This window comes from Salmo salar, chromosome ssa10 (assembly GCF_905237065.1).
Source record: "Salmo salar chromosome ssa10, Ssal_v3.1, whole genome shotgun sequence".
Lineage (NCBI taxonomy): Eukaryota > Metazoa > Chordata > Actinopteri > Salmoniformes > Salmonidae > Salmo > Salmo salar.
Genome location: NC_059451.1, coordinates 30952020 through 30978954, shown reverse-complemented (window position 1 = coordinate 30978954; position 26935 = coordinate 30952020). Strand labels below are relative to the sequence as shown.

Here is a 26935-nt window from a genome sequence, read left to right as displayed (position 1 = left end):
GTGTTGAGACTCAATACTTTTAAAATATTTTGCTTTCCTAACCTCTTCTCCTTCATTACCACTGATAAATTAAAGATCTACAGTGGTCTGCAGTCTGAGGTGGCTTGTTCACATTTCCTACCACTCATTTGGAGTCAAAGGACACAACAGGACACCATGTTCAGAAAAGTATAATTTTTAATTTGATACATTTACATATACAGAACATTAGTCTGTATATCACAGATTATAAACTGTGTGGTCCAAGCCCTGAATACTTATTGGCTGACAGCCATGGTACATCAGACCATATACCACAGGTATGACAAAACCTTTATTTTTACTGGTCTAATTAATACGTTGGTAACCAGTTTATAATAAGGCACCTCGGGGATTTGTGGTATATGGCCAATATACCATGGCTAAAGGCTGTATCCAGGCACTCCGTGTTGCGTCGTGCTTAAGAAGATCCCTTAGCCATGGGATAATGGCCATATACCACAACCCCTCAGGCCTTATTGCTTAAATATACTCTCCTCGTTGCATCATCAGGTTAATAAAATAGACACCTTCTCCTAAACAATTTGTCTGCTTGCGTTGCAAGGGCCGTGGCTTTTGTGGCGCGATGGGTAACGATGCTTCGTGGGGTGTCAGTTGTTGATGTGTGCAAGGGTCCCTGGTTCGAGCCCGGGTTGAGGCGAAGAGAGGGACGGAACCTACACTGTTACATTGGTGCCGTGACCCGGATCATTGGTTGCTGCGGAAAAGGAGGAGGTCAAAGGGGGGGTGAGTGTAACCGATGTGAAATGGCTAGTTAGTTAGCGGTGGTGCGCGCTAATAGCGTTTCAATCGGTGACGTCACTCGCTCTGAGACTTGAAATAGGGTTTCCCCTTGCGTTGCAAGGGCCGTGGCTTTTGTGGCGCGATGGGTAACGATGCTTCGTGGGGTGTCAGTTGTTGATGTGTGCAAGGGTCCCAGGTTCGAGCCCGGGTTGAGGCGAAGAGAGGGACGGAACCTACACTGTTACATAGGTTCAAAACATCGAGTTTTTTGTTCGTAAGAGGCCATCATTGTCTTGTGCAGAAAGGAACAAAAAAGGTTGGAGAAGAGCATCAATGACATTCTATAAATTACAAATATTCTTCATTTTATTGATTAATCTCCCATGGTGATGCTTGTCTGAGCATCAGCTACAATACTTTGGCACAAAATGGTGGGCAGAGACAGACCGTGGCAATACAACCCATTGTAATTGGCTTAGAGTAGCTGTAACTGAGACGGAGGGGGCTCATAATGGCACAATGCAAGACCCCTTGAACATCACCCTGTTATCGTATAGTAAGTTACTCTCCCATTGTAAAAGTGGAGAAAGAGTGGATACTGCCGCACTGTATTATTGCTTATTTAAATATCTCAAAGCAGGGATTGGCTTTCAACCTAAGGGTTCAATTAATTATCCAGCTGACATTTAGATATGCCCATTTCAAGCATATAAAAGTTTAGCATTCTTAAATGAACCAGAAAATCAATAGCTATCTGGTTATTTATCAAAGTTACCTGGCTATTTCATTGAGCATGCTTTGTAGTCTACCCTTCAGTCCGAGAGGTGAACAAGTCATGTTTTGTTTTGCGCGAGCAGTTTGGTGTCCAGCCACAAGATGGCAGTGTGGTGTTACTCATCAACACAGCAGCGCATTGCGTATTTATAGAAAAACTATTTTGTAACATAGATAGCAGTTAGAGAGAAATCAGATGAAATTTGTCAGCAGCTCCAAAATGTTGGCACATATCTCAGTGCATCAACCACATCTGTATGTTTGTCCAAGTGTGTATATGACAGAGCTACAAAACAAAATAAAGCTAAATAACAGTCAATTAGATGATTTCCCAACCACTACCACCTCCTTCAGTCACCCGCAACCCTTTTCCCACAACCTTCCCTGCCTCTTTTACCCCCCAGGTGCAGGGTGTGATTGCTGTGATGACACAGCTGTGTGTTAGATAGCATTCTATTTCTGTCACAAAAGAAAAAGAGAGCGAAAGGGGCAGGTTCCATTTCGCTTCTGCCTGTATGACTGAAACCCGACTCTCCTGTCGGCACTAAGTCTGACAGACCATCAGGACAGAGTTATAGGAGGACGAAAAGGAGGGAGTAGAAGAGAACAGCAGTGATTTAGAGAGTTACATATGGAACCATTCCCTTTCCCCTACTCCACTTCTCCATTCGCTGGAACTGGCAGACAGCAGGGGGACTGGCAGACAGCAGCGGTTTCAATGAAGAAGTGTGTGGGTTTGAGTGTGTGTGAGTAAGAGATTGTGTGTGTGCGTGAGAATGAGTGTGTTTTTGAAAGAGAGTGAGAGGGTGAAAGGTCGTGTGTGTTCTGCCCCGGTGTTGCTGTCCACTCCAGCCAGTGTTTGGAAGGCCACAGTTCTGGCAGTTTGGCACAGACAGCTAAATCAGAATCTCTAAGGCGTATCAATAACCTACTCTACAATAAAGTGTTTCACAACATGACTCACAGGTCACATACTGGAAGACCTCGAAAGACGTGACACAGAGACAGGACAGTCACACACCTCAGTGTCACATTACCATATTAAATTAGAAATACTTGTTCATTTACGCTTGCTTTTAAACACCAATAACTGAAGGTCTGGCTGGTGTCTCACCCGCCACTGATTATTAGATAGATAGAGCAGATACCAACACAGACCCTCTGACGAACAGCAGCTAGACAGAGGAGAGCAGAGGAAGAGACTGGACGGGTATGGCATTTGTGTCTGTAAGGATGTGTGATGTAACGTATGAGTGTGTGAGTGTTGTACATAAAAATCTGATGAGTTACAATCTTATCTTCACCACTAGTCTTGCTCGCTATTGGCTGGCAGGTGTAGACAGAGCTATCCGTCTCTCCCTGGCCCTTCCCAGTGGGGGGGTGTTATGTGCGCGCGTGTCTCTTGTCCTCAAACAGCGCACGGATGAGGTAGACCTGCACTCCCGTCACCAGCATCATCACCAGCATGTTGGTCATGGACCACATGTTGACCCGGTCGTAGTTGGACTCCTGGAGGTTACGATCACGAGCCTCGAACGCTTTGAGCACTGTCTGTATCTGAAGGCTCTTCCCCAGCCGGGCTTTAACACTGTTAATGGTGTCCTGGAGAGCAAAGACAGAGAGATTAGTAGTTTGGGTTATTGTGATAGTCATAAAACCACCCTGGAACTAGTATTAAGCAATATACTGGAGTAGAGAAAGTAGACCAGACTTCAGGACCATGCAGATTATAGATGTTACCTAGAGAGGTCCTAAGGGACCAAGGCAACAGGACAGGGTGGGTGCATGTAAACAAAGACGAGAAGTCGGTGAGCTGTACTTTACACTTCCTGTCTCTGACTGTGTACTGATACTGGGGATGGGGGGGGGTGTCTGGTAGAAAGATCAAACCATTCTGCTCTCAGGTATGTGTGTGTTGTTGTGACATTGATGGCTCAGTCTCTCTGACCTTCTGCTGTTGTGTTGGCAGCGTGTGTGAGCTGGGTCAAAGTGACACCACCTTTGTAGTTGTGTACTCTGTAAGCTGACGTGTTGTAATTCCAGGCATCTCTACCTCAGAGTAGTGTTGTCACGATACCAGAACTTTGACACCAATACGAGGTTAAGTATCACAATCCTCGATACCAAAATGATACCAAAATGATATCAAAACAATACCAAGGGAAAATAAGAAGGCCTATTAGCCAATGTCACAGAATGGCACTTGGATCTTTTGAGTTCAATATCATTACATTTGAAATTTTACATAAAAAAAATCTATACATTAATGAATCAATTACACAATCAATCAACTACATAACATCATAATAAACTGGGTTAATCCAGATGTAGCCTAGGCCTATATACACAATGCAGGTGAATTCATCGGTATTCCAGTGAAATAAGAACTTACATTTTAGGCATAACCATTACTAAGGATCAGAAGTCTAGACGCTTCCTAAATCTTAACCCTGTTATTCAAAAACCCAGCAGATGCTCAACTGAACAAAAATATAAAACACAACATGCAATAATTTCAAAGATTTGACTGAGTTACAATTCATATAAGGAAATCAGTCAATTGAAATAAATTCATTAGGCCCTAATCTGTGGATTTCACATGACTGGGAATACATTTATGCATATCTGCTGGTCACAGATAACTTTAAAAAAAAAATGTATGTAGAGGCATGGATCAGAAAACCAGTCAGATCTGGTGTGACCACCATTTGCCTCATGCAGCATGACACATTTCCTTCACATTCCTTCACAGTTGATCAGGCTGTTGTATTGTGACCTGTGGAATGTTATCCCACTCCTTTAATGGCTGCGTGAAGTGGCTGGATATACGTGGGAACGGGAACCTGCTATCGTACACCTCAATCCAGAGCATCCCAAACATGGTCAATGGGTGACATATCTGGTGAGTATGCAGGCCATGGAAGAACTGGGACATTTTCAGCTTCCAGGAATTGTGTACAGATCCTTGCGACATGGGGCCGTGCATTATCATGCTGAAACATGAGGTGATGGCGGTGGATTAATGGCACGACAATAGGCCTCAGGATCTCGTCACGGTATCTCTGTGCATTCAAATTACCATTGATAAAATGCAATTGTGTTAGTTGTCCTTAGCTTGCCTGCCCATACCATAACTCCACCGCCACCATGGGGCACTCTGTTCACAATGTTGACATCAGCAAACTGCTCGCCCACATGACGCCATACACGCCGTCTGCCATTTGCCCGCTACAGTTGAAACCGGGATTCATCCATGAAGAGCACACTTCTCCAGCGTGCCAGTGGTCACCCAAGGTAAGCATTTGCCCACTTAAGTTAGTTACGACGCTGAACTACAGTCGGGTCAAGACCCTGGTGAGGACAATGAGCACACAGATGAGCTTACCTGATACGGTTTCTGACAGTTTGCGCAGAAATTATTTGGTTGTGCAAACCCACAGATGATCCCGCAGTTGAAGAAGCCAGATGTGGAGATCCTGGGCTGGTGTGGTTACACATGGTCTGCGGTTGTGAGGCCGGTTGGACATACTGCCAAATTCTTTAAAACGATGTTGGAGGCAGCTTATGGTAGAGAAATGAACATTCAATTCTCTGGCAACAGCTCTAGTGGACAATCCTGGAGTCAGAATGCCAATTGTACACTCCCTCAAAACTTGAGACATCTGTGGCATTGTGTTGTGTGACAAAACTTCTCATTTTAGAGTGGCCTTTTATTGTCCCTAGCACAAGGTGCACCTGTGTAATGATCATGTTCTTTAATTAGCTTCTTGATATGCCACACCGGTCAGGTGGATGGATTATCTTGGCAAAGGGTTAATGCTCAAGAACAGTAATGTAAACAAATTTGTGAGTATGGAAAATGTCTGGGATCTTTAATTTCAGCTCATGAAACATGGGACCAACACTTTACATGTTGTGTTTACATTTTTGTTCAGTGTAAATCAAATGGCTTCAGTGGGACCTTTTTCTTACAAAAGGAAATGTAACAATATTTTAACACAATGAAATACTCTACCAACAAAAAAGCTGTTAGAAATATAAGTGAGTGTATATCCCTTAAGGTCTTTATGTAATGTGTTATTGTACCCCCTAGCCCAGCTGTCCTTTGTATATTATTTATGTATACTTGTGTTCCCCGTGTACTGTTGTATTATTGTTTTAAAAAGTATTATAAATCATCATCTTGACTGGGAGAGAAGTGAGGCGAGGGAGATGAAGTGAATTAACATTTTTGGTGACAATCAGCAATACAATATTTTGCATTATGGTTTGCATATTATCACAAAAAAGGTACTATGGTAGTGAATTGATGTTAGCTTTAGCTGTAAGCTGGCAAGGAAAGTTAGCCTACAAAGCTGGAAGCTACCGGGATCTTGCATTGTAAAATGTTCTAGCCTGTAATGGACATTGTTTTGATAGCAGTTAATAAGTTTCAACATTTCTACATGCCGTTTCACATTATTTAAAACTTCTGTGCAGCATAAGTGGTGATGCAGCCCATTCTCCCAGTGAGGACAGTGGTTCCTCAGGACTGGCTAGAGCTGGTAATGTGTAAGTGGAGCAGGCACGGTTAGGGCTGTGGCAGTCATGACATTTTGTCATCCAGTTATTGTCATGCAAAATACTGCTGGTCTCATGATAACTGACCCATAATTAACATAAACAAGTTTAGCATCTCCAGGCCTCCACTAACACAAGCTGCTGATGAGAGGCTTCATAACATCTACATTCAACTTAATATACACCATCACAACAAATCCATGATTTATTTTAGTCAGGTCTAAAGAAACATTATGATATGAAGACAATGTATTTCAGAAGAACAGAATGAGTTGGCCTACTGTATGTTATCTGGCTATGATCCATGCCATAAGCTTGTTCATTTAGCAGACAAGATATGCATAGGTCCAGTGCCATTATTTTATATTATATGATTTTATAGTAAGAAGAATATAATTGAACTTAGCTGAATAAAATAGAAATGATATTTTTCCCATTCCGGAGCGATTGCGCATATGAAGTGACTATGTTGAGCGTAAAAGCGCTAATTTGAAACAGGTCCTATACGTTAGATTTAGTTATTTGGCAACTTTAGTTGGTTAATGATACAAATCTCAGAATGTCTTAAAAATCAAAACATATATGGGCTGCATGATGCGACTATAGGCTTTTGATGATTTGAGAAAGTTGCAAAAAAAGCTTAGGCTCTGTTCCTTGCATCAGGCTGCACAGCTGTTCTCTCATCAAGTGACCATATTTTCACCCATCAAACTATTCTCAATTTAATCTTGTCTTTACTAATACGTAAAATTACTTTCGATTTAGAATTCCCCATTATCAAATAGGCAGGAACAGACGCAGGGGGAAAAATAAGTAATCTGTATGCACTCAGCCGGTTCGTTTTTCAATGATGCTGGGTAGGCTACTTCGGTTTTATAGCGGCGCATGTGCTTAATATGAGCAGCTGAGAAATAACTAAATAAATAACACTTATTTCACTCCACCCGTCAAGCACTGTTTGAGGAGCACGATCGCTGAGCAACGTGATATTCCGCCCAAACTCTGTATGCCGTGGGCTCTCCAACCCTGTTCCTGCAGCTACCCAGTACTCTGTATGCCGTGGGCTCTCCAACCCTGTTCCTGCAGCTACCCAGTACTCTGTATGCCGTGGGCTCTCCAACCCTGTTCCTGCAGCTACCCAGTACTCTGTATGCCGTGGGCTCTCCAACCCTGTTCCTGCAGCTACCCAGTACTCTGTATGCCGTGGGCTCTCCAACCCCTGTTCCTGCAGCTACCCAGTACTCTGTATGCCGTGGGCTCTCCAACCCTGTTCCTGCAGCTACCCAGTACTCTGTATCCGTGGGCTCTCCAACCCTGTTCCTGCAGCTACCCAGTACTCTGTATGCCGTGGGCTCTCCAACCCTGTTCCTGCAGCTACCCAGTACTCTGTATGCCGTGGGCTCTCCAACCCTGTTCCTGCAGCTACCCAGTGCTTAATTTGGGAACAATGTGACACATTTTGGAGTATAGGTTAGGTCAATCACTAAAGACATATTCAATCTTTAGTTATTATTGTTTAATGTTTTTCTGCCATGCATAATATTGTATAACAGCACAATCATCATTTTTCATTTTTCGGGCTTGGCTTCATATATAGGCCTAATCCTAAGCATATACATAAACTCTAATATGCTGATGACTGTTTTGAGAGAATCATCTCCTTAGAAAGCACTGCCCATTTCATTGTGTTTGGCTTTGAAACAACATCCACGAAGACCATGTTTTACACTCAGTGGTTAAAGGGACATTACAGCCCTGAGTACCAGGCCATTAGCGACCTAATGGTCGTTAGCAGGTTGTGTACTACCAACACATGTCCAGAGCACATAAAAAGAGAGTACCGTGGCTCAACGGTCATGACTGCTGGTGTGGCAGTAATACGGTCACCGCAACTGCCCTAGGCACGGTGCTCTCGCGCTGAAAGGGGACATTGGCTGCAACATGATCCTCTCTCAATCAGTAGACGACATGAGAAACATTTGGCAGAAGTACCCAAAGTAACAAACATTGTAGTACTGAACCGTTTGTTGGGTTCTAGCACTGAGAAAGTACCTATATTTCAGTATACTGTGTAACATTGGCTCAGAAAGACAGGACAGACACCAATGTCAACAGGCTTCAGACAAGACCCAGATTCTTCTGCCCTTCTGGTCACACAAACGACTCTACCATTACTAATGGCCATTTCCATGTAAAAGGACCAGTGGCGACCAGTCATTCAGGCAGAGCCCCACCTGTTTTGAGCATCACATTTTTAGCTATTTTGGCATTAATACGTGTCACATATCAGTTTGCAAACAATGTAAAAAAAACAAAAATACAATTGAGTTAATAAAGCCGCATACACACATGGTCTCTTTTTGCTTTCTTGAGTAAGGCAGCCCCAAAATACAGCTGTTTCAGCCTAGCCCAGTGCTTTCTGTGGTGGTGGGGCAGCCAGCGGAAAATATAGAGCGTAGGGGTTGTAATGTTCTCTAGTTGCCCATGATTAGCTCAGTGTTCTATCACTCGTGGGGACAGTACGTCACCGCCAAGCAGTGGCGATTTTAGCTTGTAAATCTTGATGGGACAACAACAACAAAAACAAGTGGGATGCATGCCACCAAAGCCACCACACAACACTAAACAATATATTCATTGCACTATAACGGTGACAAACGGTGCCCACAAACTGTTAGGGCATACGAAAGCTGTCCCAACAGCAGGGTGCAAACAGCAGTCCCAACACCTTAATACTGCTACACCTGGCTGTCAGCGGAGCCTTGTCTGACAGCGAAAAAGTTCATTCAGCCTCATTTACTGCCTTTAAAAGAAAAACGTAGCTGATATGGCTGACTTGCTTAAACAAAATGTGGTTTCTACTGACAATTGAGATGTACAAACTATAGCATAAGGGGACGACAAAACGGATAAGAGACAACCCGTAATTTCGATTAAGACATTAATGAGCGAGAGATGACGGACGTAGTCAATATAACTATTTGTTCAGCACTTTTGAAATGTACAGCGACAGAATTCAGAACATGGGCCGTTCTTACAGTGTACTCCCTGTACAACAAGTCAGAACCGTAGGATAAATAAATGGGGCATATAAACAGACAATGAAAGCTCTTACAATATTCAATAATTACATTTCTCTAAAACAGATTATATGTGCACCACCAAGTTAGAACAGTAGGTGAAATTTAGAGGTGAAAATAGACGAAATTATTAGGGTGAGGCACATTGAATGCAGTTTGGGTCTTTGCGTGTCACAAAAGATACGTCATATATCACTATTTGACGCGTTAAATAAGCGTTTAATTTGACACGTCAAATTACACAATTCTATTATAGAATGTTGTGTATTCTGAATTTGCACGTGCAAGCCAAGTGCCACCACTACTATCAGTAGCACTGTCAAAGCTGTACAAAATTTTTTTGCAAACAAGCACACACCAGCCACGAACGATGGGTTTACAATATCACGTTGGTGAAAATAGAACAAACTATTAAGGTGAAGCACATGGGCTACTAACAGCTTACTACACAACATACACCTAGTCTTACTTTCTTAGCTACAGTATATCTCCCTGGCATATTACATCATTTATGCAGCAGCACACAATACATTTTTGGACTCACCTTGTAAAGGTGGCGTGGAAAACACACAGCCACTCCATTGAATAGCAGACTAACATTAGTGGTTGCTTTGCAATGCCTGCAGTTAGCCAGTGATTCCTAACAAACCACTCATTGTTGATTTTGCGATTTCCAACTTGTTGTGTAATGTTTATGTCCAATGGCCGATGAGCACCGATACATTTTATCTATAATTTCTCTTCATTATTTCTCTTCATATGACAAGGATTAAAAATGATTTGCCAGTACATTGTCGACTTGATTCATGATGATGACTGCTTGTCTAGCTTGCTAGCTAAGATTCTGAAAGTATGATGTTGACATGATCAGTCCAATCAAAGCTACTGTACATATAACGTGATTTGACGTCATTTTATCTGCGGCCAATGACCTTGAGCCGTCTTGGAAGGGCTCTTCTAATGTAACTCTATGGCAGGACCCAAAAGGCTGAAATTTCGGATGTCTTCCCTTACTAAGGACTTAAACTTGGCGATGATGTAGTGTCTCCATGAGTGACAGAACACTGAGCCAATCACGGCGCAATGCTCCTATTTTCTGCTGGCTGCCCCACCACACAGAAAGCACTGAGCTAGGCTGAAACACCTCCATTTTGGAGCTGCCTTACTCAAGAAAACAAAAAAGGGACCATGTTTGTATGCGGCTTTATTAACTTACGGTAAGTTAATAAAGCCGCATACAAACATGGTCCCTTTTTTGTTTTCTTGAGTAAGGCAGCTCCAAAATGGAGGTGTTTCAGCCAAGCTCAGTGCTTTCTGTGTGGTTGGGCAGCCAGCAGAAAATATAAAATATATAATATATATATATTTTTTTTATTGTTTGCCAACTGATATGTGACACGTATTAATGTCAAAATAACATTTAAAACAGGCAAGCCCCCCCAAAAAAAGTATTTTTATATATCCATAATTATGCATTTCTGTGTAGTTCAGATCAGGGACCGATGGTGAAATTCCGTTACCGGGTGTAAATCCACTTCACTTACTGTAGTTCATATATTTTCAATGTCAATGTGTCATGTCATAGCTGACACCCCATTATTTTTGCAAACATCGTTCAATCTTAATTGGGAGCAGATATTTAAGAGTTTTTGGAAAACGTGGACACAAAAAACTGAGGTAGACTATACACAAATTATGTAACCAAACTTTGCATCTGCACAGCTCTTCCAGTAAATGTATTTTTGTAAAATGTTCAGTGTAAAATGCTAAAAGTAGTCATTGTGCAATTCCACGGAAACAGAATTGCAGACTCCCATTTTTTACTCTAAATATATGGCAAACAAAAACAGTGATTTCAAAGTTTAACAGAGTTTAACAAACCAGTTAAACTCCGTTAAACTTTGAAATCAATGGTTTTTGTTTGCCATATATTTAAAGTCTGCAATTCTGTTACCATGGAATTGCCCTAATCTGACTAACACATGGATTTTTCTCCAATGGCTATCCACAGGGATTCCTTTTTGACTATCCAGTATCACTTTCCAAGATCTTCAAAGAACATGTGTGAAATCTGTGAAATGTCATGTGTGAAATCGCACCCCCTCGCATGATGTAATACAAATGTTGCGTGAATAAAACGCACCCTCCATGATGCCATACATGTATAGTGTGTGTAAAAGCAAAGCATGCTTCCAGGCCTAGCTAGGACTACAACTCCATCCTTTTCTAGAAGTTACGCACTTGCACACTCCCTGTCATGGATTTCAAAGCACAGGATTGGTGTAAGCATTGGTTGGAGGGTTTCCACCATTGTAAAATCCATGTGAGAAAGTTTAAGTACACACTTCAGGAGAAGGGTGAAGAATCAGCATGTAGCCTAGATGTAATATAAGCACACCCCCTCACCATGATGTCCTCCAGCTTCATGTCCAACATGTCGGTCCCATAGACGTACTCCTTCCAGTCCTCTGGCTCCTCCCCTTCCTGTTCCATGTTGTCCATGAGAAGCTCGAAGAAGATGATCTTTTCCGACACAGCAGAAAACGAGTTGTCAAAACAAAACATGTAGTCTCCATCCTCCGTCTCTACACTAATGGAAACACACCGGGAGGGAGAGTGAGAGAGAGCGAGCGACCCCAACTCCATGTGAGTGTGTATTTCACACTTGCGTGGTGTGTGTGTCTTACGTGTATACTCCGTCTGATTTGCGGTGGTCGCTGTACAGAATGTGTCCAGTAGGAGACGACAGGGAGAAGTCAACATCCAGACCTGCTCCGTCCAACACCTGAGGACACACACAGACAGGTGGGATGGGTGAGAGACAGATGAGACAGACAGATAAAAGGACAGCAAGAGAGAGACACACAGAGTCAAAACAAAACTACATCACCTATTGGCTTGCCTCGTCAAATAAAAAGTTAAATAAAAAAATACATTGGGAAACAAGCACAGAGCAAAATGCAGTGCTATCTGGCCCTAAATCGACAGTACACCATGGCAAATGAATTCTTGATGATTTATAATTGATGTTGTTACTGATATTGTTAATGAATCATTCAATTTCCAAAGTATGCTTTTGTCGGCTTCCCTGAATGAGACATTAGCTCCCCTAAATGCAACAAAAGTCTAACTTTCAGGGGGCTCTCTAAATTATGCTAATTTAACTATGCAGTGGTAATTATGAAAATAAAAGCTTCCAAATGAAACGAACACGGCAATTTTTTTTGTTGTTGCACTTTTACCCCCGTTTCTCCCCAATTTCGTGATATCCAATTAGTAGTTACAGTCTTGTCCCATCGCTGCAACTCCCCTACGGACTCGAGAGAGAGAGGCGAAGGTCAAGAGCCATGCATCCTCCAAAATACGACCCTGCCAAGCTGCACTGCTTCTTGACACACTGCTCACTTAACCCAGAAGCCAGCCGCACACTGTCCAGTTGGCGACCGTTGTCAGCTTGCAGACGCCCAGCCCACCACAAGGAGTCGCTAGAGCACGATGGGACAAGGAAGCCCCGGCCGGCCAAACCCTCCTCTAACCCGGGCGACGCTGGTCCAATTGTGCGCCACCTTATGGGTCTCCCAGTCATGGTCGGCTATGACACAGCCTGGGATCAAACCCAGGTCTGTAGTGACGCCTCAAGCACTGCAGTGCAATGCCTTAGACCACTGCGCCACTCGTGAGGCCTCAAACCATTTATTTCTATATGGTTACACAAACCGTCTTCCTGTCCACGAATGGTACTGTAGAATTCTATAGCTAGCTAGACAGCGGCGCTGTCCACTCAGTAGTGCTGAATTTCGGCCTAAACTGAGCTCTTTTAAATGCATAGATTTTCCTTTGTACATCCTAATTTTCACCATTTGTTTGCCATGTGTCCTTTATAGAAATAGCCTTTATTCCAATGCATTAGATTCATCCGTTGATTTATTACAGTTTGCTTTCTGTGCTCACTGCTTTGTTTTTTCAGGTGCGCGCGGGTATTGGTGTTCTCTGTGCCGTCCGTGGCCAGAAGAAGTAGACCATTTATTTAGCTTGATTGTTTTCTATCAATATTTGTTTTCAGCTGATGTTAGACAATATCACTACAACTAGCCTACAGACACCAATGTGCTTCCAATCCATCCAACAAGTATACACAGTGTACAAAACATTGGGGACAGCTCCTAATATTGAGTTGCACCCCCTTTTCCCCTCAGAACACCCTCAATTCGTTAGGGAATGGACTCTAAAAGTTGTCGAAAGCATTCCACAGGCATGCTGGCCCATGTTGACTCCAATGCTTCCCACATTTGTGTCAAGTTGGCTGGATGTCCTTTGGGTGGTGGACCATTCTTGAGACACACGGGAAACTTGAGCGTGAAAAACCCAGCAGGGTTGCAGTTCGTGACACACAAACCGTTGCGCCTGGCACCTACTACCATACCCCGTTCAAAATCACTTACATTTTTTCTTTCCCATTCACCCTCTTAAGGACACACATACATAATCCATGTCTCAATTATCTCAAGGCTAAAATAATACTTCTTTAACCTGTCTCCTCCCCTTCATCTACACTGACTGAAGTGGATTGAACAGGTGACATCAATAAGCTTTCACTTTGTCAGTCTGTCATGGAAATGGTACACTCAATATACGTTAACGACAGCAGGCCTATAGCTGGCTTTTTCAGTCACAACCATTCGATTTTGTATTTGCATAGGCCTACTTTATTTTGGATTTGTGTGCCCATGGGAACTGTTTTCACGGCGAAAGATAATGAAATGTTATGTAGGCATAGTTACACTTAGTGCACTTTCTGAGATCTCCAAGATTCATACAGGTTAAAGTTCTAACTAAATGGTTAAATGCTTAATAATGACAAATAACACTGTTACAAATGTCATTCATGTAAGGAAAGAATGGTAGTGTTTTATGTCACATGATCTGTGAAGACTCCAAGCATTCAACTAATGAATTATGGACAACTCATGGACTAGGGTGTAAACATGTTTTGATTCATCTCATGTAGGCTACCTGTTCTGCGTGTATTCATGTGTGTAAAATAGCCTCGACTGAGAGGGTAGGTTACTGCTAGTGGTGTCAACACAGTTTACCCACCTTTTTCAGAAAAATGCATTGAAAGTATAGGGCGCGTTACTTTTTTCACCCCAACCGGCAATTAGAGTTTACACACCTATTTTTTTTACCACTACGCCACTGGCTACCAGTAGACCTATTTGAAGTTCATGGTAAAACACATTGTAGCCTAGTCTAGTAAATTGACCGTGTGTGTTAGGGTGACCATCCTGTTATTTCACAGGACATTTTCAGCCCCAAATCAGGTGTCCCGACTTTTCAGGCAACAAATAATGTTAATTTGTCAGCAAGACACATCAATCAATACAGGCCCAATCAATGGAGGCCTAATCAATGTCAATCACTGAATGTCATTAGGCATACTTATTGGTGTTTTGTAACAGATGTCCATTTCCATTCATCAAATGGCACGAGTGTACATGCAGTGTACTGTTGTGATGCTAGAATTATTTTGGAGTGGACGAACATGTAGCCTACTTTAAGTGATTTGTTTGACAATCAGATGAAAACCATGACTGGCTGTGTTCATGCCACATTAAAAGGTAATTAATTTTTACCGTTAAATGACATCTTTATTATCATTATTAGCCCCTTAAAAAAAATTCACCCAAGAGACCACCCCGAATGTCACAGTGTAATTCGCACTCAGAAAGAGAGAGAGGTTGAGGAGAGCTGGTGCTGAAAAGTTTTGGAACAAGCAGAGGTGCTTCACAATGTCCAGTCCAAGAACAAGGCCTATTTTCAGTAGTGAAATATGGTTGGATTGAGTCCATTCAAGACAATAAGTGAACAGGCCAGTCCCTGGTGCCTGTTTCTCTACAACTGCATTACTGGTTAACTATTTCCACAGATCTCTGCCTCCTCTGTTACTCAGGAGCAAAGAATGACAGGGTTTCCCAACTTTAATGTCTAGTTAGTTGCGTATTTCCAAACACATACATTGAGCAGATACCATGAAGTACTTAGAAATTAGTGTCTCCACAAACTAAGGACAATATCAGTTTTGTTCACACTCCAAGGGCAGAGTGGTGGGCTACAGCATGCCACAGAAATAGCTTGTCTATGGTGGTAGCATGCTACAGCTAGCCTATCCTACTGTGATGGTATGACAATCCGTTTATGTCAGAAATGTTAAAATATTTCCTAAAAAATAGAGGTTTTACCAGACTTCTGTGTTGAGATTTGTGATTCAGGGCCACTACTCAATTGGAAACATTTTAAACACATCAGCAGAGCACAATCTAGTGCTAGGCCAATGAAATAGGAGTAAGAGGGACCACAGCCTAGGATGCAATGTCATTATTAGAAAGGAACTTTATAGCCAGTTCTGGTAAAACAAGTTTCTAAACTAGTATGATGGCATCATTTCAAAATCACATAGGCCTACAGTTAGTGTTTAATACATTTACAATACATTTCATTTACTTCAACCTATTCCACAAGTAGTTCCTAGGTTCTGGATTCAGATACGACCAGTGGTGTAAAGTACTTAAGTAATACTTTCAAGTATTTTTACTTAAGTAGTTTTTGGGGTATCTGTACTTTACTATTTGTATTTTACTTTAACATTACTACATTCCTGAAGAAAATGATGTACTTTTTACTCCATACATTTTCCCTGACATCCAAAAGTTATTGTTACATTTTGAATGCTTAGCGGGGCAGGAAAATTGTCTAATTCACAAACTTATCAAGGGAAGTGGTCATCCCTACTGCCTCTGATATGGCAGACTCACTAAATACATGTATCGTTTGTAAATTATGTCAGTGTTGGAGCTTGCCCCTGGCTATCCGCAATTTTTTTTTTTTTATTAAAAACGAAAATGGTGCGTCTGGTCTGCTTAATATAATGCATTTAAAAATGATTTATACTTTTAATACGTAAGTATATTTTAGCAATTACATTTACTTTTTATACTTAAGTATATTTAAAACAAAATACTTCCAGGCTTTTATTCAAGTAGGATTTTACTGGGTGACTTTCACTTGAATCATTTTCTATTAAGGTATCTTTACTTTTACTCGTATGATAATTGGGTCCTTTTTCCACCACTGGATACGACAGCGCTAACCACAATCAATGATGGGATATGCACATAACATGGGACTTCTTTGTGAAGTCATGCGAGTAGTACTAGTAGAGTAGAGACAGTCTCCAAAGATACCCACATGAGTTATATCAAGTGTGCTCATTTACAACTTTGTGTTCACCCTTTCCCCATGTAAAACCAATCATATAAACCCCTGGCACCTGATATTCTATCTCCAGCGACGCGTCATTCTTCATGGTCTGGAAGAAGCACTCCTTCCGTCCTGCGGGGAGTGTGAATGTGAAGTCGCTGACCAGGCTCTGGGAGAACGCGGCCACCAGGAACTTCTCAGACACCAGCACCGAGAAAAGGCACAGTAACACCCGGGCCACGTTCATGGTCTCCCGCTGCCTTCAACTCTAGATTTTGACTCCGTAAAGAGACAAGCTCTCGATAAGTGCTAGTTCAGTTCGTGTTCGTCAAAACTTAACTTGTGATGACAAGCTCACCGTTCGATGGCAATCACTAAATGAGGACCCTGCCTTTTCAGAATGGAAATCGTTTTCGCTCAACGAGTTTTCATGTTTGAGATTTCAACCCAGCATTTAGAATGTAAGGCTCTAAGCCTCAGTGCCTCACATTCTAAATGCTGGGTTGAAATCTCAAACCTTTTCTTATTCAATTGAATGTATTTATTGGTGGATACAATATATTTGGGACACATTCTGCGTGTATTATGTTACGTTTAACAAAAACGTTTATACAGGCAGTTCTCAGAAGACGCACGTATCCGTTGTATGATGGGCAATGTAGTGTTTAAGGACAAAAGACGGCATCCAATGCTGCTCCAAACGCGCACTCGTCGTTACAACATCAGGACCGTTAGAATACCCATTAAACCTAGTGGTCGAACAGGGAAATGGTTCACAAAAAATAAGTGCTGTGTTTTGTGTAAGCTTACCCTGGCGTGATGTTTTGATAATCATGCAAATCTCGCTAGGACAAGGTGACTTATCAATATATTTTCCTGTATTAGCTGCTAATGTGGCTAGTCGGAACTAAACTCGGTAATGTCCGACATGGTATCTGGTTGTAGTTATACATGTACTGTGTTCAACGAATCAGATATTTCCAAGTTGCCTAGTCCGACTACCATATGAACGCGGTATTACTCGCGTTAAAAAAATGTTGGATGGAAACGTTGGTGTCATCCAAAAATTGCTTATTAGTGGGGTGATTGTAGTCTAATCGGGTGGACTATTTCAGGTTTGGATATTTTGCTTATCGTAATGGACACGCGTTCCATGTCAGAACTTCCAACTCAGCTCAAGCAGAGGAAATGGCCCTTAGTACGTCACTACTTCTTGGTCGCTACCTGATCCTATTGGTGTACCGCAGTACTGCCCTAATGCTATTGGCCGAGAGGAGAACTTGAGGATAGAATCGAGCAGGGTAACAGAGCAACAGAAGACAGCAAGGAGCGGCGAGGGGACGGCTGAATGAAAATTCGCCTAGCTACATCGACTGTAGTTTTAGGAAAGTGCCACCCTCCCTTCAATATTTCATAATCAAACGTTAGATTAAAAAAATATCTTGCTAGTAAAATCCTAAAATAGCGAGGATGTTGGTCCCCGCGGGAAGATAATGAAGCGGTTGCGCGTTTTGTTCGTGTGCCACATTGTAGCTGTCCTTTGCTGGTAAGCACTTCTTAAATGCTTTTCATTGTGGTAGTAACGCTAGCTTTTGACTGTCACGTTACGTCGAACAAATGACAGAACTCGAAAGCACCATTGGAAAACTGTTATACTGATATTATGACCTTGTCCTTTCGTGGTGTGGGATGCTTTTTTTGTCCCTCGAGACATTTTAAGGTAACACATATGTTGGCTAGCTCGCATCGTCAAGGGGGTGTGACTGGCTAGCTAACGTTAACACAAGCGGGTGACGTTGTATAACGCCGTGTTGTTGAAAATCATTCTTGTTTAAAAAGAACACTGACATATGTTGCTAACTCTATAGATTATTCAATCCTCTCATATGTTAAACGAAGATAGCTGATGGTGTACCCTACTGGCTAACTAGTTAATCTGTTTTCTCAACTCAGTCGTCCATGGCTTGTCAGGCACACCGATAATACATGCTTCTTCTAGTTGGTTTGACTAACAGTTACTGAACATTATGCTTTCCTCCTAGTTAGATATAGCAGCTAGTTATATTAGAAGGTGGACATCTACTAGTATTTACTATTTTTCACAAGTGGTCCTGATGCAGTACTTGACTAACATCTATAAATCAGCTAACTAGCTGTAAAACTTTCTAGCCAGTTGCTTGTCTTGTGTTCTTACCAATTCACAGAGGTAAAGCTGACAGGTGGTGGATTATCGCTGGTCGTGGTCCAGCATTGGTTAACCACTTATAAGAGCCACTGACACAGCAGCTAACAATACCCAGGACTGGTTACAGGTGATTTAGATGCTCAGTAGCATGCCACGTTTCTCCAGATGGGTAGCTACAGATTGGATGCCAAATAATGTGATATAACCAAAGATTTCTGGTCTTCGTTACTGGGCATTACAGAAAACACTCATACAAACAGCCGCCATAGTTGAAAAATCTAACTTGTTCTTGCCGACACTTTCTTTATTTTCGATTCGGTGAAAATTGTATCTCAAATGTCAGTTTACAGTTGCAGGTGGTTCTATGATTACCAGTGAAAAGAAAGTTATATTAAATCCTTGTTTTGCCACACATCTAGCATTTTGCATCGTCTTTGCAGGAACCAGTCATTTGTATGTGACGTGGCCATGTGTAGAAATAGATGATAGCACGTCACACAGTGTGACCAAAACAAAGATCTACACACATGCAAGTGGCATGTTTCACTGGATACAAAACATTACATTTATCTTTCTGAATTTTCTATAGTTTTTGTAAACCCACATGCAACTGGAAACTGACATTTTAGATACAATTTTCACTGAATCGAGAACGAAGAAAGTATTGCCAAGAACAGGTTAGTTTAAAAATCTATGGCAGTGGTTTGTATGGTGCTTTCCTGTAATGGACACCAAAACGTTGGTTATATCACATTATCTGGTGTGCAATCTGTAGCTACCAGATAGGCTGAGTGACTAGCATTAGACAACTAGCTAGGGTTGTCACAATACCAGTATCGCAATACTACAATACCTGATTTCCCATGGCAAAAAGGAAAATGCGAAGCACACTAAATTCTTTGGTCCTTTAAAAAACATACTGTATGTAAAATATTGTGTGCTCTAGATTGGAAAATAAACGTGATTCTGGGTGACAACATAAGGTTGCATGTTTCCAACATTAGGACTGTTTTCCCTCAGGAAATGAAGTCTGTTTTTGTTTCCTTTGTATCGTCATACTGGTATCGTGATAACCCTAACTACACAGCTTGAAAAGAGACTACAGGGGCCTCCCAGGTGGCGCAGTGGTCTAAGGCTGTGCCACCAGAGATTCTGGGTTCGAGCCTCACTGAGAATCTATACTGTGCACATTTTTAGCAGTCCAGCAGTAAAAAGAAATTACACTATAGAAAAGTCCATTATGGTTTTCTATAATGTAAATATGTGACTGCAGTATGCCTCCTATCAGTAAAGTGTTGATTTGAATATTGGTGCTGTGAGATTGATTGCATGTAGTTAAATAAATGGCTTTACTGTTCTCAAACATGCCTTTGAACTGTACACAGACAGACTAGATGTATGTAGGGCTGTGGCGGTCCCGAAATTTCATCTGCTAGTGATTGTCAAGCAAATAACTGTCGGTCTCATGGTAATTGACACTTAATTAGGAAACACATTTAGCAACTCCTGGCCTACAAGCCATTTTTAAAAAGTCTAATGAATCCATGTAATATACAGTTGAAGTCGGAAGTTTACATACACCTTAGCCAAATACATTTTAACAACATTTTTCACAATTCCTGACATTTAATCCTAGTAACAATTCCCTGTCTCAGGTCAGTTAGATCACCACTTTATTTTAAGAATGTGACATGTCAGAATAATAGAGTGATTTATTTCAGCTTTTATTTATTTCATCACATTCCCAGTGAGTCAGAAATGTACATACACTCAATTAGTATTTGGTAGCATTGCCTTTAAATTGAGTCAAATGTTTCGGGTCGCCTTCCACAAGCTTCCCACAATAAGTGTAGGTGAATTTTGGCCCATTCCTCCTGACAGAGATGGTGTAACTGAGTCAGGTTTGAAGGCCTCCTTGCTCGCACATGCTTTTTCAGTTCTGCCCACAAATTTTCTATAGGTTTGAGGTCAGGGCTTTGTGATGGCCACTCCAATACCTTGACTTTGTTGTCCTTAAGCTATTTTGCCACAACTTTGGAAGTATGCTTGGGGTCATTGTCCATTTGGAAGACCCATTTGCGACCAAGTTTTAACTTCCTGACTGATATCTTGATGTTGCTTCAATATATCCTCATAATATTCCTCCCTCATGATGCCATCTATTTTGTGAAGTGCACCAGTCCCTCCTGCAGTAAAGCACCCCCACTACATGATGCTGCCACCCCCGTGCTTCACGGTTGGGATGGTGTTTTTCGGCTTGCAAGCCTCCCCCGTTTTCCTCCAAAAATAACAATGGTCATTATGGCCAAACAGTTCTATTTTTGTTTCATCAGACCAGAGGACATTTCTCCAAAAAGTACCATCTTTGTCCCCATGTGCAGTTGCAAACTATAACCGTAGTTTTTATGGCGGGTTTGGAGCTGAGCAGTCTTTCAGATTATGTCGATATAACACTCGTTGTACTGTGGATCTAGATACTTTTGTACATGTTTCCTCCAGCATTTTCACAAGGTCCTTTGCTGTTGTTCTGGGATTGATTTGCACTTTTTGCACCAAAGTATGTTCATCTCTAGGAGACAGAACACATCTCCTTCCTGAGTGGTATGACGGCTGTGTGGTCACATGGTGTTTATACTACACTGCTCAAAAAAATAAAGGGGGCACTTAAACAACACAATGTAACTCCAAGTCAATCACACTTCTGTGAAATCAAACTGTCCACTTAAGAAGCAACACTGATTGACAATAAATTTCACATGCTGTTGTGCAAATGGAATAGACAACAGGTGGAAATTATAGGCAATTAGCAAGACACCCCCAATAAAGGAGTGGTTCTGCAGGTGGGGACCACAGACCACTTCTCAGTTCCTATGCTTCCTGGCTGATGTTTTGGTCACTTTTGAATGCTGGCGGTGCTTTCACTCTAGTGGTAGCATGAGACGGAGTCTACAACCCACACAAGTGGCTCAGGTAGTGCAGCTCATCCAGGATGGCACATCAATGCGAGCTGTGGCAAGGTTTGCTGTGTCGGTCAGCGTAGTGTCCAGAGCATGGAGGCGCTACCAGGAGACAGGCCAATACATCAGGAGATGTGGAGGAGGCCGTAGGAGGGCAACAACCCAGCAGCAGGACCGCTACCTCCGCCTTTGTGCAAAAAGGAGCTTGAGAAACACTGCCAGAGCCCTGCAAAATGACCTCCAGCAGGCCACAAATGTGCATGTGTCTGCTCAAACGGTCAGAAACAGACTCCATGAGGGCCCGACGTCCACAGGTGGGGGTTGTGCTTACAGCCCAACACCGTGCAGGACATTTGGCATTTGCCAGAAAACACCAAGATTGGAAAATTCGCCACTGGCGCCCTGTGCTCTTCACAGATGAAAGCAGGTTCACACTGAGCACATGTGACAGTCTGGAGATGCCGTGGAGAACGTTCTGCTGCCTGCAACATCCTCCAGCATGACCGGTTTGGCAGTGGGTCAGTCATGGTGAGGGGCGGCATTTCTTTGGGGGGCCGCACAGACCTCCATGTGCTCGCCAGAGGTAGCCTGACTGCCATTAGGTGAGATCCTCAGACCCCTTGTGAGACCATATGCTGGTGCGGTTGGCCCTGGGTTCCTCCTAATGCAAGACAATGCTAGACCTCATGTGGCTGGAGTGTGTCAGCAGTTCCTGCAAGAGGAAGGCATTGATGCTATGGACTGGCCTGCCCATTCCCCAGACCTGAATCCAATTGAGCACATCTGGGACATCATGTCTCGCTCCATCCACCAACGCCACGTTGCACCACAGACTGTCCAGGAGTTGGCGGATGCTTTAGTCCAGGTCTGGGAGGAGATCCCTCAGGAGACCATCCGCCACCTCATCAGGAGCATGCCCAGGCGTTGTAGGGAGGTCATACAGGCACGTGGAGGCCACACACACACTACTGAGCCTCATTTTGACTTGTTTTAAGGACATTACATCAAAGTTGGATCTCCCTGTAGTGTGGTTTTCCACTTTAATTTTGAGTGTGACTCCAAATCCAAACCTCCATGGGTTGATAAATTGGATTTCCATTGATTATTTTTGTGTGATTTTTGTTGTCGGCACATTCAACTATGTAAAGAAAAAAGTATTTAATAAGATTATTTCTTTCAGTCAGATCTAGGATGTGTTGTTTAAGTGTTCCCTTTATTTTTTTGCGCAGTATATATAAACTATTGTTTGTACAGATGAACGTGGTACCTTCAGGCGTTTGGAAATTGCTCCAGGCATGAACCAGACTTGTGGAGGTCTTGGCTTATTTCTTTTGATTTTCCCATGATGTCAAGCAAAGAGGCACTGAGTTTGAAGGTAGGCCTTGAACTACATCCACAGGTACACCTCCAATTGACTCAGGGTAATTGACATAATTTATCAGAAGCTTCTAAAGCCATGACATTTTCTGGGATTTTCCAAGCTGTTTAAAGGCGCAGTCAACTTAGTGTATGTAAACTTCTGACCCACTTGAAATGTGATATATAGTGAAATAATCTGTCTGTAAACAATTGTTGGAAAAATGACTTGTCATGCACAAAGTAGATGTCCTAACTGACTTGCCAAAACTATAGTTTGTTAACAAGAAATTTGTGGAGTGGTTGAAAAACGATTTTTAATGACTCCAACCTAAGTGTATGTAATCTTCCGACTTCAACTGTAGCCTACACCTTCACAATAAATCCATTATTTATTTTAGACAGGTCTAAACCAGCATGATATGAAAAAAAAGTATTCTATTTCAGAAGAAAAGAATAGCATACTTTGAGTTGTCCTTATGTGTCTATGTCAAATGGCTGTGGGCTACACTAGTTTATTTAGCAGACAAGATTTGCCTATAATTACATGGCATTATTTTATAGTATGAAGAAAGAAATTGAACAAAGCTGAATGAAATATAAATATTTTCTCCGAACGATTTGTGTCGGTGCGCACATGCGGCTGTTCTGTGTTGAGCAGTTAACAAAGAAACAGGTACTCCTATATGCTTAATTTAGTTATTTATGTAACATTAGTTGTGATACAAATGTAGGGCTATATGTTTATTTTTACTAAATATTCCAAACATGTTGTGGGATGCGATAGATCACTAATATAACCACTAGCATCAAAAAACCTGATTTAAGCAATGAGCCTGACGCAACAGGTGAGAACGTTTAGCTTAAAATGCTGATAAACTATAAGGCTATTCCTTCACATTGTAAGCGCAGGAATGTGCACATGGTTGTAGGTTATAAGTGCGAGTGTTCTATTAGCGGAAAACACCATTTATCAAAAGTAACTGCAAATGAAATTATGTATGTAATGCTTTTATTATAAAGGTGCATTTTTATTGTGAAAATTATCTTCCCCAAATTTTGAAACCCACTCACTGTGTATGCATGTTTGCCTGTTCGGCTCTACACCCGTTGTAAAGCGGATTAATGTGCTTGATTTTTAAGAAGTTATTTGGCCACTTTAGTTGTCATACAAACCTTGAGGTGTGCGGCTATGATTCTTATGCTGGACATCATTCACAAGTGATAATATATTGTTACCCATCAGACTATTCTTGATTTTTGTATTTACATATATTATTTAGTCTGTGACATTTTATTTAGATTGGACCATTGTCATGCACCTGTATTGAAACGGGGGCAGCGGGAAAAAGTACACGCCATCTATTCACTTAAATAGCGAATTGAGGACACTTTAATCTGCTTAATATTAGGGAAGTTGAGAAATAAATATAGTAGGCCTAGCCTATAGAAAGCTGATGGCCGCTAATAAAAATAGGATCCCATCACTCTGTTTTCTAGTCTATAAAAATGTTGCGCAGCATGATCTGATGGGCTCTCATTAAGTGTTTGATTAGATGTTCATATACATTTGCATTGATGTCAGAGTGATTAGAGGGACAACAGAGTGCTGAGTACCAGGCAGTTAGCAAGTTTGGTAGGCTACTAATGACCATCAGCAGCATCAGAGCTTGGAAAAGCCTAATCAAGGTGACTAAAATGGTCGTGTGGAATTTGACTGCCGTCATGACTCGTGACCGCCGGTGTGGCGATAATACGGTCACTGCAACAGCCTTACATATATGTATGAGTCCGGAGTTAAAAGGCTTTCGTTGTTCTGCGCTTGCGTCAAAGTGAGTGAAGTGGCTCCAATCCCCCCTAAGGTGAGGTTAGTCTATAAGAAACAGACGTGAAAGGGTATGGCTGTGGGTTTTAGCTTGGGAGAATCTCAATTGTGTGCTCCAGCGTCCTCTCTCCTTGCGACCTTCTCAAAACCCATTAGATGAGAGAGCCAGAGGTCCATCCTCCAATGAGTTTTGAGAAGGAGGAGAGGGGACGTGAGAAGTAGGCTATGCAATTTGAGATTCTCTCCTTGTGTATATACTAGAAGTCGACCGACTATGATTTTTCAGCGCCGATACCGATTGTTGGAGGACCAAAAAAAGCCGCTACCGATTAATCGGCCAATTTTTATATAATGACAATTACAACAATACTGAAAGAAAGCTTATTTTAACCTAATACAATACATACATAAAATGAATTTAGTCTCAAATAAATAATGAAACATGCTCAATTTGGTTTAAATAATGCAAAAACAGTGTTGAAGGTAAAAGTGCAATATGTGCTAACGTTTAAGTTCCTTGCTCAGAACATATGAACAATATTCCCAGTAAAGAAATATTAGGTTGCAGTTATAGGAATTATGACGCGTCGACTATTTCTCTCTATACCATTTGTATTTCATATACCTTTTTGACTATTGGATGTTCTTATAGGCACTTTAGTATTACCAGCCTAATCTCAGGAGTTGATAGACTTGAAGTCATAAACAGCGCTGTGGTCAAGCATTGCTAAGAGCTGCTGGCAAACGCAGTAAAGTTTGAATGAATGCTTACGAACCTGCTGCCGCCTACCACCGCTCAGTCAGACTGCTCTATCAAATATCAAATCATAGACTTAATTATAATAAACACAGAAATACGAGCCTTTGGTCATTAATATGGTCAAATCCGGAAACTGTCATTTCGAAAACAAAATGTTTATTCTTTCAGTGAAATACGGAACCGTTACGTATTTTATCGAACTGGTGGCATCTCTAAATATTGCTGTTACATTGCACAACATTAAATGTTATGTCATACTTATGTAAAATTCTGCCAAATTAGTTTGCAACAAGCCAGGCGGCCTAAACTGTTGCATATACCCTGACTGTGTGCAATGAACGCAAGAGAAGTGACACAATTTCCCTAGTTAATATTGCCTGCTAACATTAATTTCTTAACTAAATATCTAGGGTTAAAAAAATCTACTTCTGTGTATTGATTTAAGAAAGGCAAAAGATGTTTATGGTTAGGTACATTCGTGGAACTTTTGTGCTTGTTTCGCAAATGCGCCTTTGTTAAATCATCACCCGTTTGGCGAAGTAGGCTGTGATTCGATGATAAATTAACAGGCACCGCATTGATTATATGCAACGCAGGACAAGCTAGTTAACCTAGTAATATCAACCATTTGTAGTTAACTAGTGACTATTTGAAGATTGCTTGTTTTTTATAAGTTTAATGCTAGCTAGCAACTTACCTTGGCTCCTTGCTGCACTCGCATAACAGGTAGTCAGCCTGCCACGCAGTATCCTCATGGAATGCAATGTAATCGGTGTCCAAAAATGCCGATTACCGATTGTTATGGAAACTTGAAATCGGCCCTAATTAATCGGCCATGCCGATTTAATTGGCCGACCTCTAGTGTATATACTCCTGGTTTCTTGTAGAGTTGAATTTCTACTGTTTTTATTTAGGAAATTACAGCCCACACTAGTGCTCGAGAGCTGCCTTTACACTGTACTGTCTCAGAAGATTGACTTACTCTTTCCATCTCTACCCGTCTCCATACCAGCTCAAGCACCTATTGGTAAGAAGAATTGAATCATTTGTATGAAATCATGTGCCATTCCTTTGTTCCATGTATTGTCTTGAGCCTTTCAAGCTTCAGCTGATTAGTTTTAGGCCGTTGAGTTTGAACTGCTCATGTTTTATTCATCATGACATGGCTGACACAGTTTGTTCATTAATAAATAAAACACAAAAATCTGCTGAGTTTTCAGCCACGCATGACTTCTGAGAAGCCTTGCAAATGGCAAACTGAGATTATATAGCTTTAAATGTAATTTATTAAGTTCTGTACCACTAGTTAGGTTCCTAGATTAAATTTAGTAATAAACTAATTGGTTAGTTATGCTAGTTTCTTATTCTGTTATCCTGATTCCTACCTAACTCGTGTTTTGAGCCTGTGGTCTATTTTGG

The 26935-nt window shown here is 41.6% G+C and overlaps 2 protein-coding genes across 10 annotated transcripts in view; one reads left to right on the top strand and one right to left on the bottom strand.

Annotated features, from left to right (window-relative positions):
• Positions 1 to 159: 159 nt before the first annotated feature.
• Positions 160 to 16826, bottom strand: LOC106613977 (transmembrane emp24 domain-containing protein 5). The gene is made up of 4 exons (XM_014216869.2): positions 16504 to 16826; positions 11864 to 11961; positions 11583 to 11766; positions 160 to 3138 (listed from the first exon to the last, which is right to left on the bottom strand). The coding sequence occupies exons 1-4, from the start codon at positions 16678 to 16680 to the stop codon at positions 2920 to 2922; spliced, it is 678 nt and encodes a 225-aa protein (XP_014072344.1). The 5' UTR covers positions 16681 to 16826; the 3' UTR covers positions 160 to 2919.
• An 894-nt stretch (positions 16827 to 17720) lies between these two features.
• The window catches only part of suco (SUN domain containing ossification factor), an 89305-nt gene continuing 80090 nt past the window's right edge, over positions 17721 to 26935 (top strand). For 5 of the 9 annotated variants that reach the window (XM_014216861.2, XM_014216862.2, XM_014216860.2 and 2 more), the window contains exon 1: positions 17721 to 17979. In XM_014216861.2, the coding sequence (XP_014072336.2) occupies positions 17927 to 17979 (53 nt within the window). In that variant the 5' untranslated portion in view covers positions 17721 to 17926. The remainder of the gene's footprint in view (positions 17980 to 26935) is intronic. The other 4 variants (XR_006756932.1, XM_014216857.2, XM_014216865.2 and 1 more) reach the window with 1 other exon arrangement.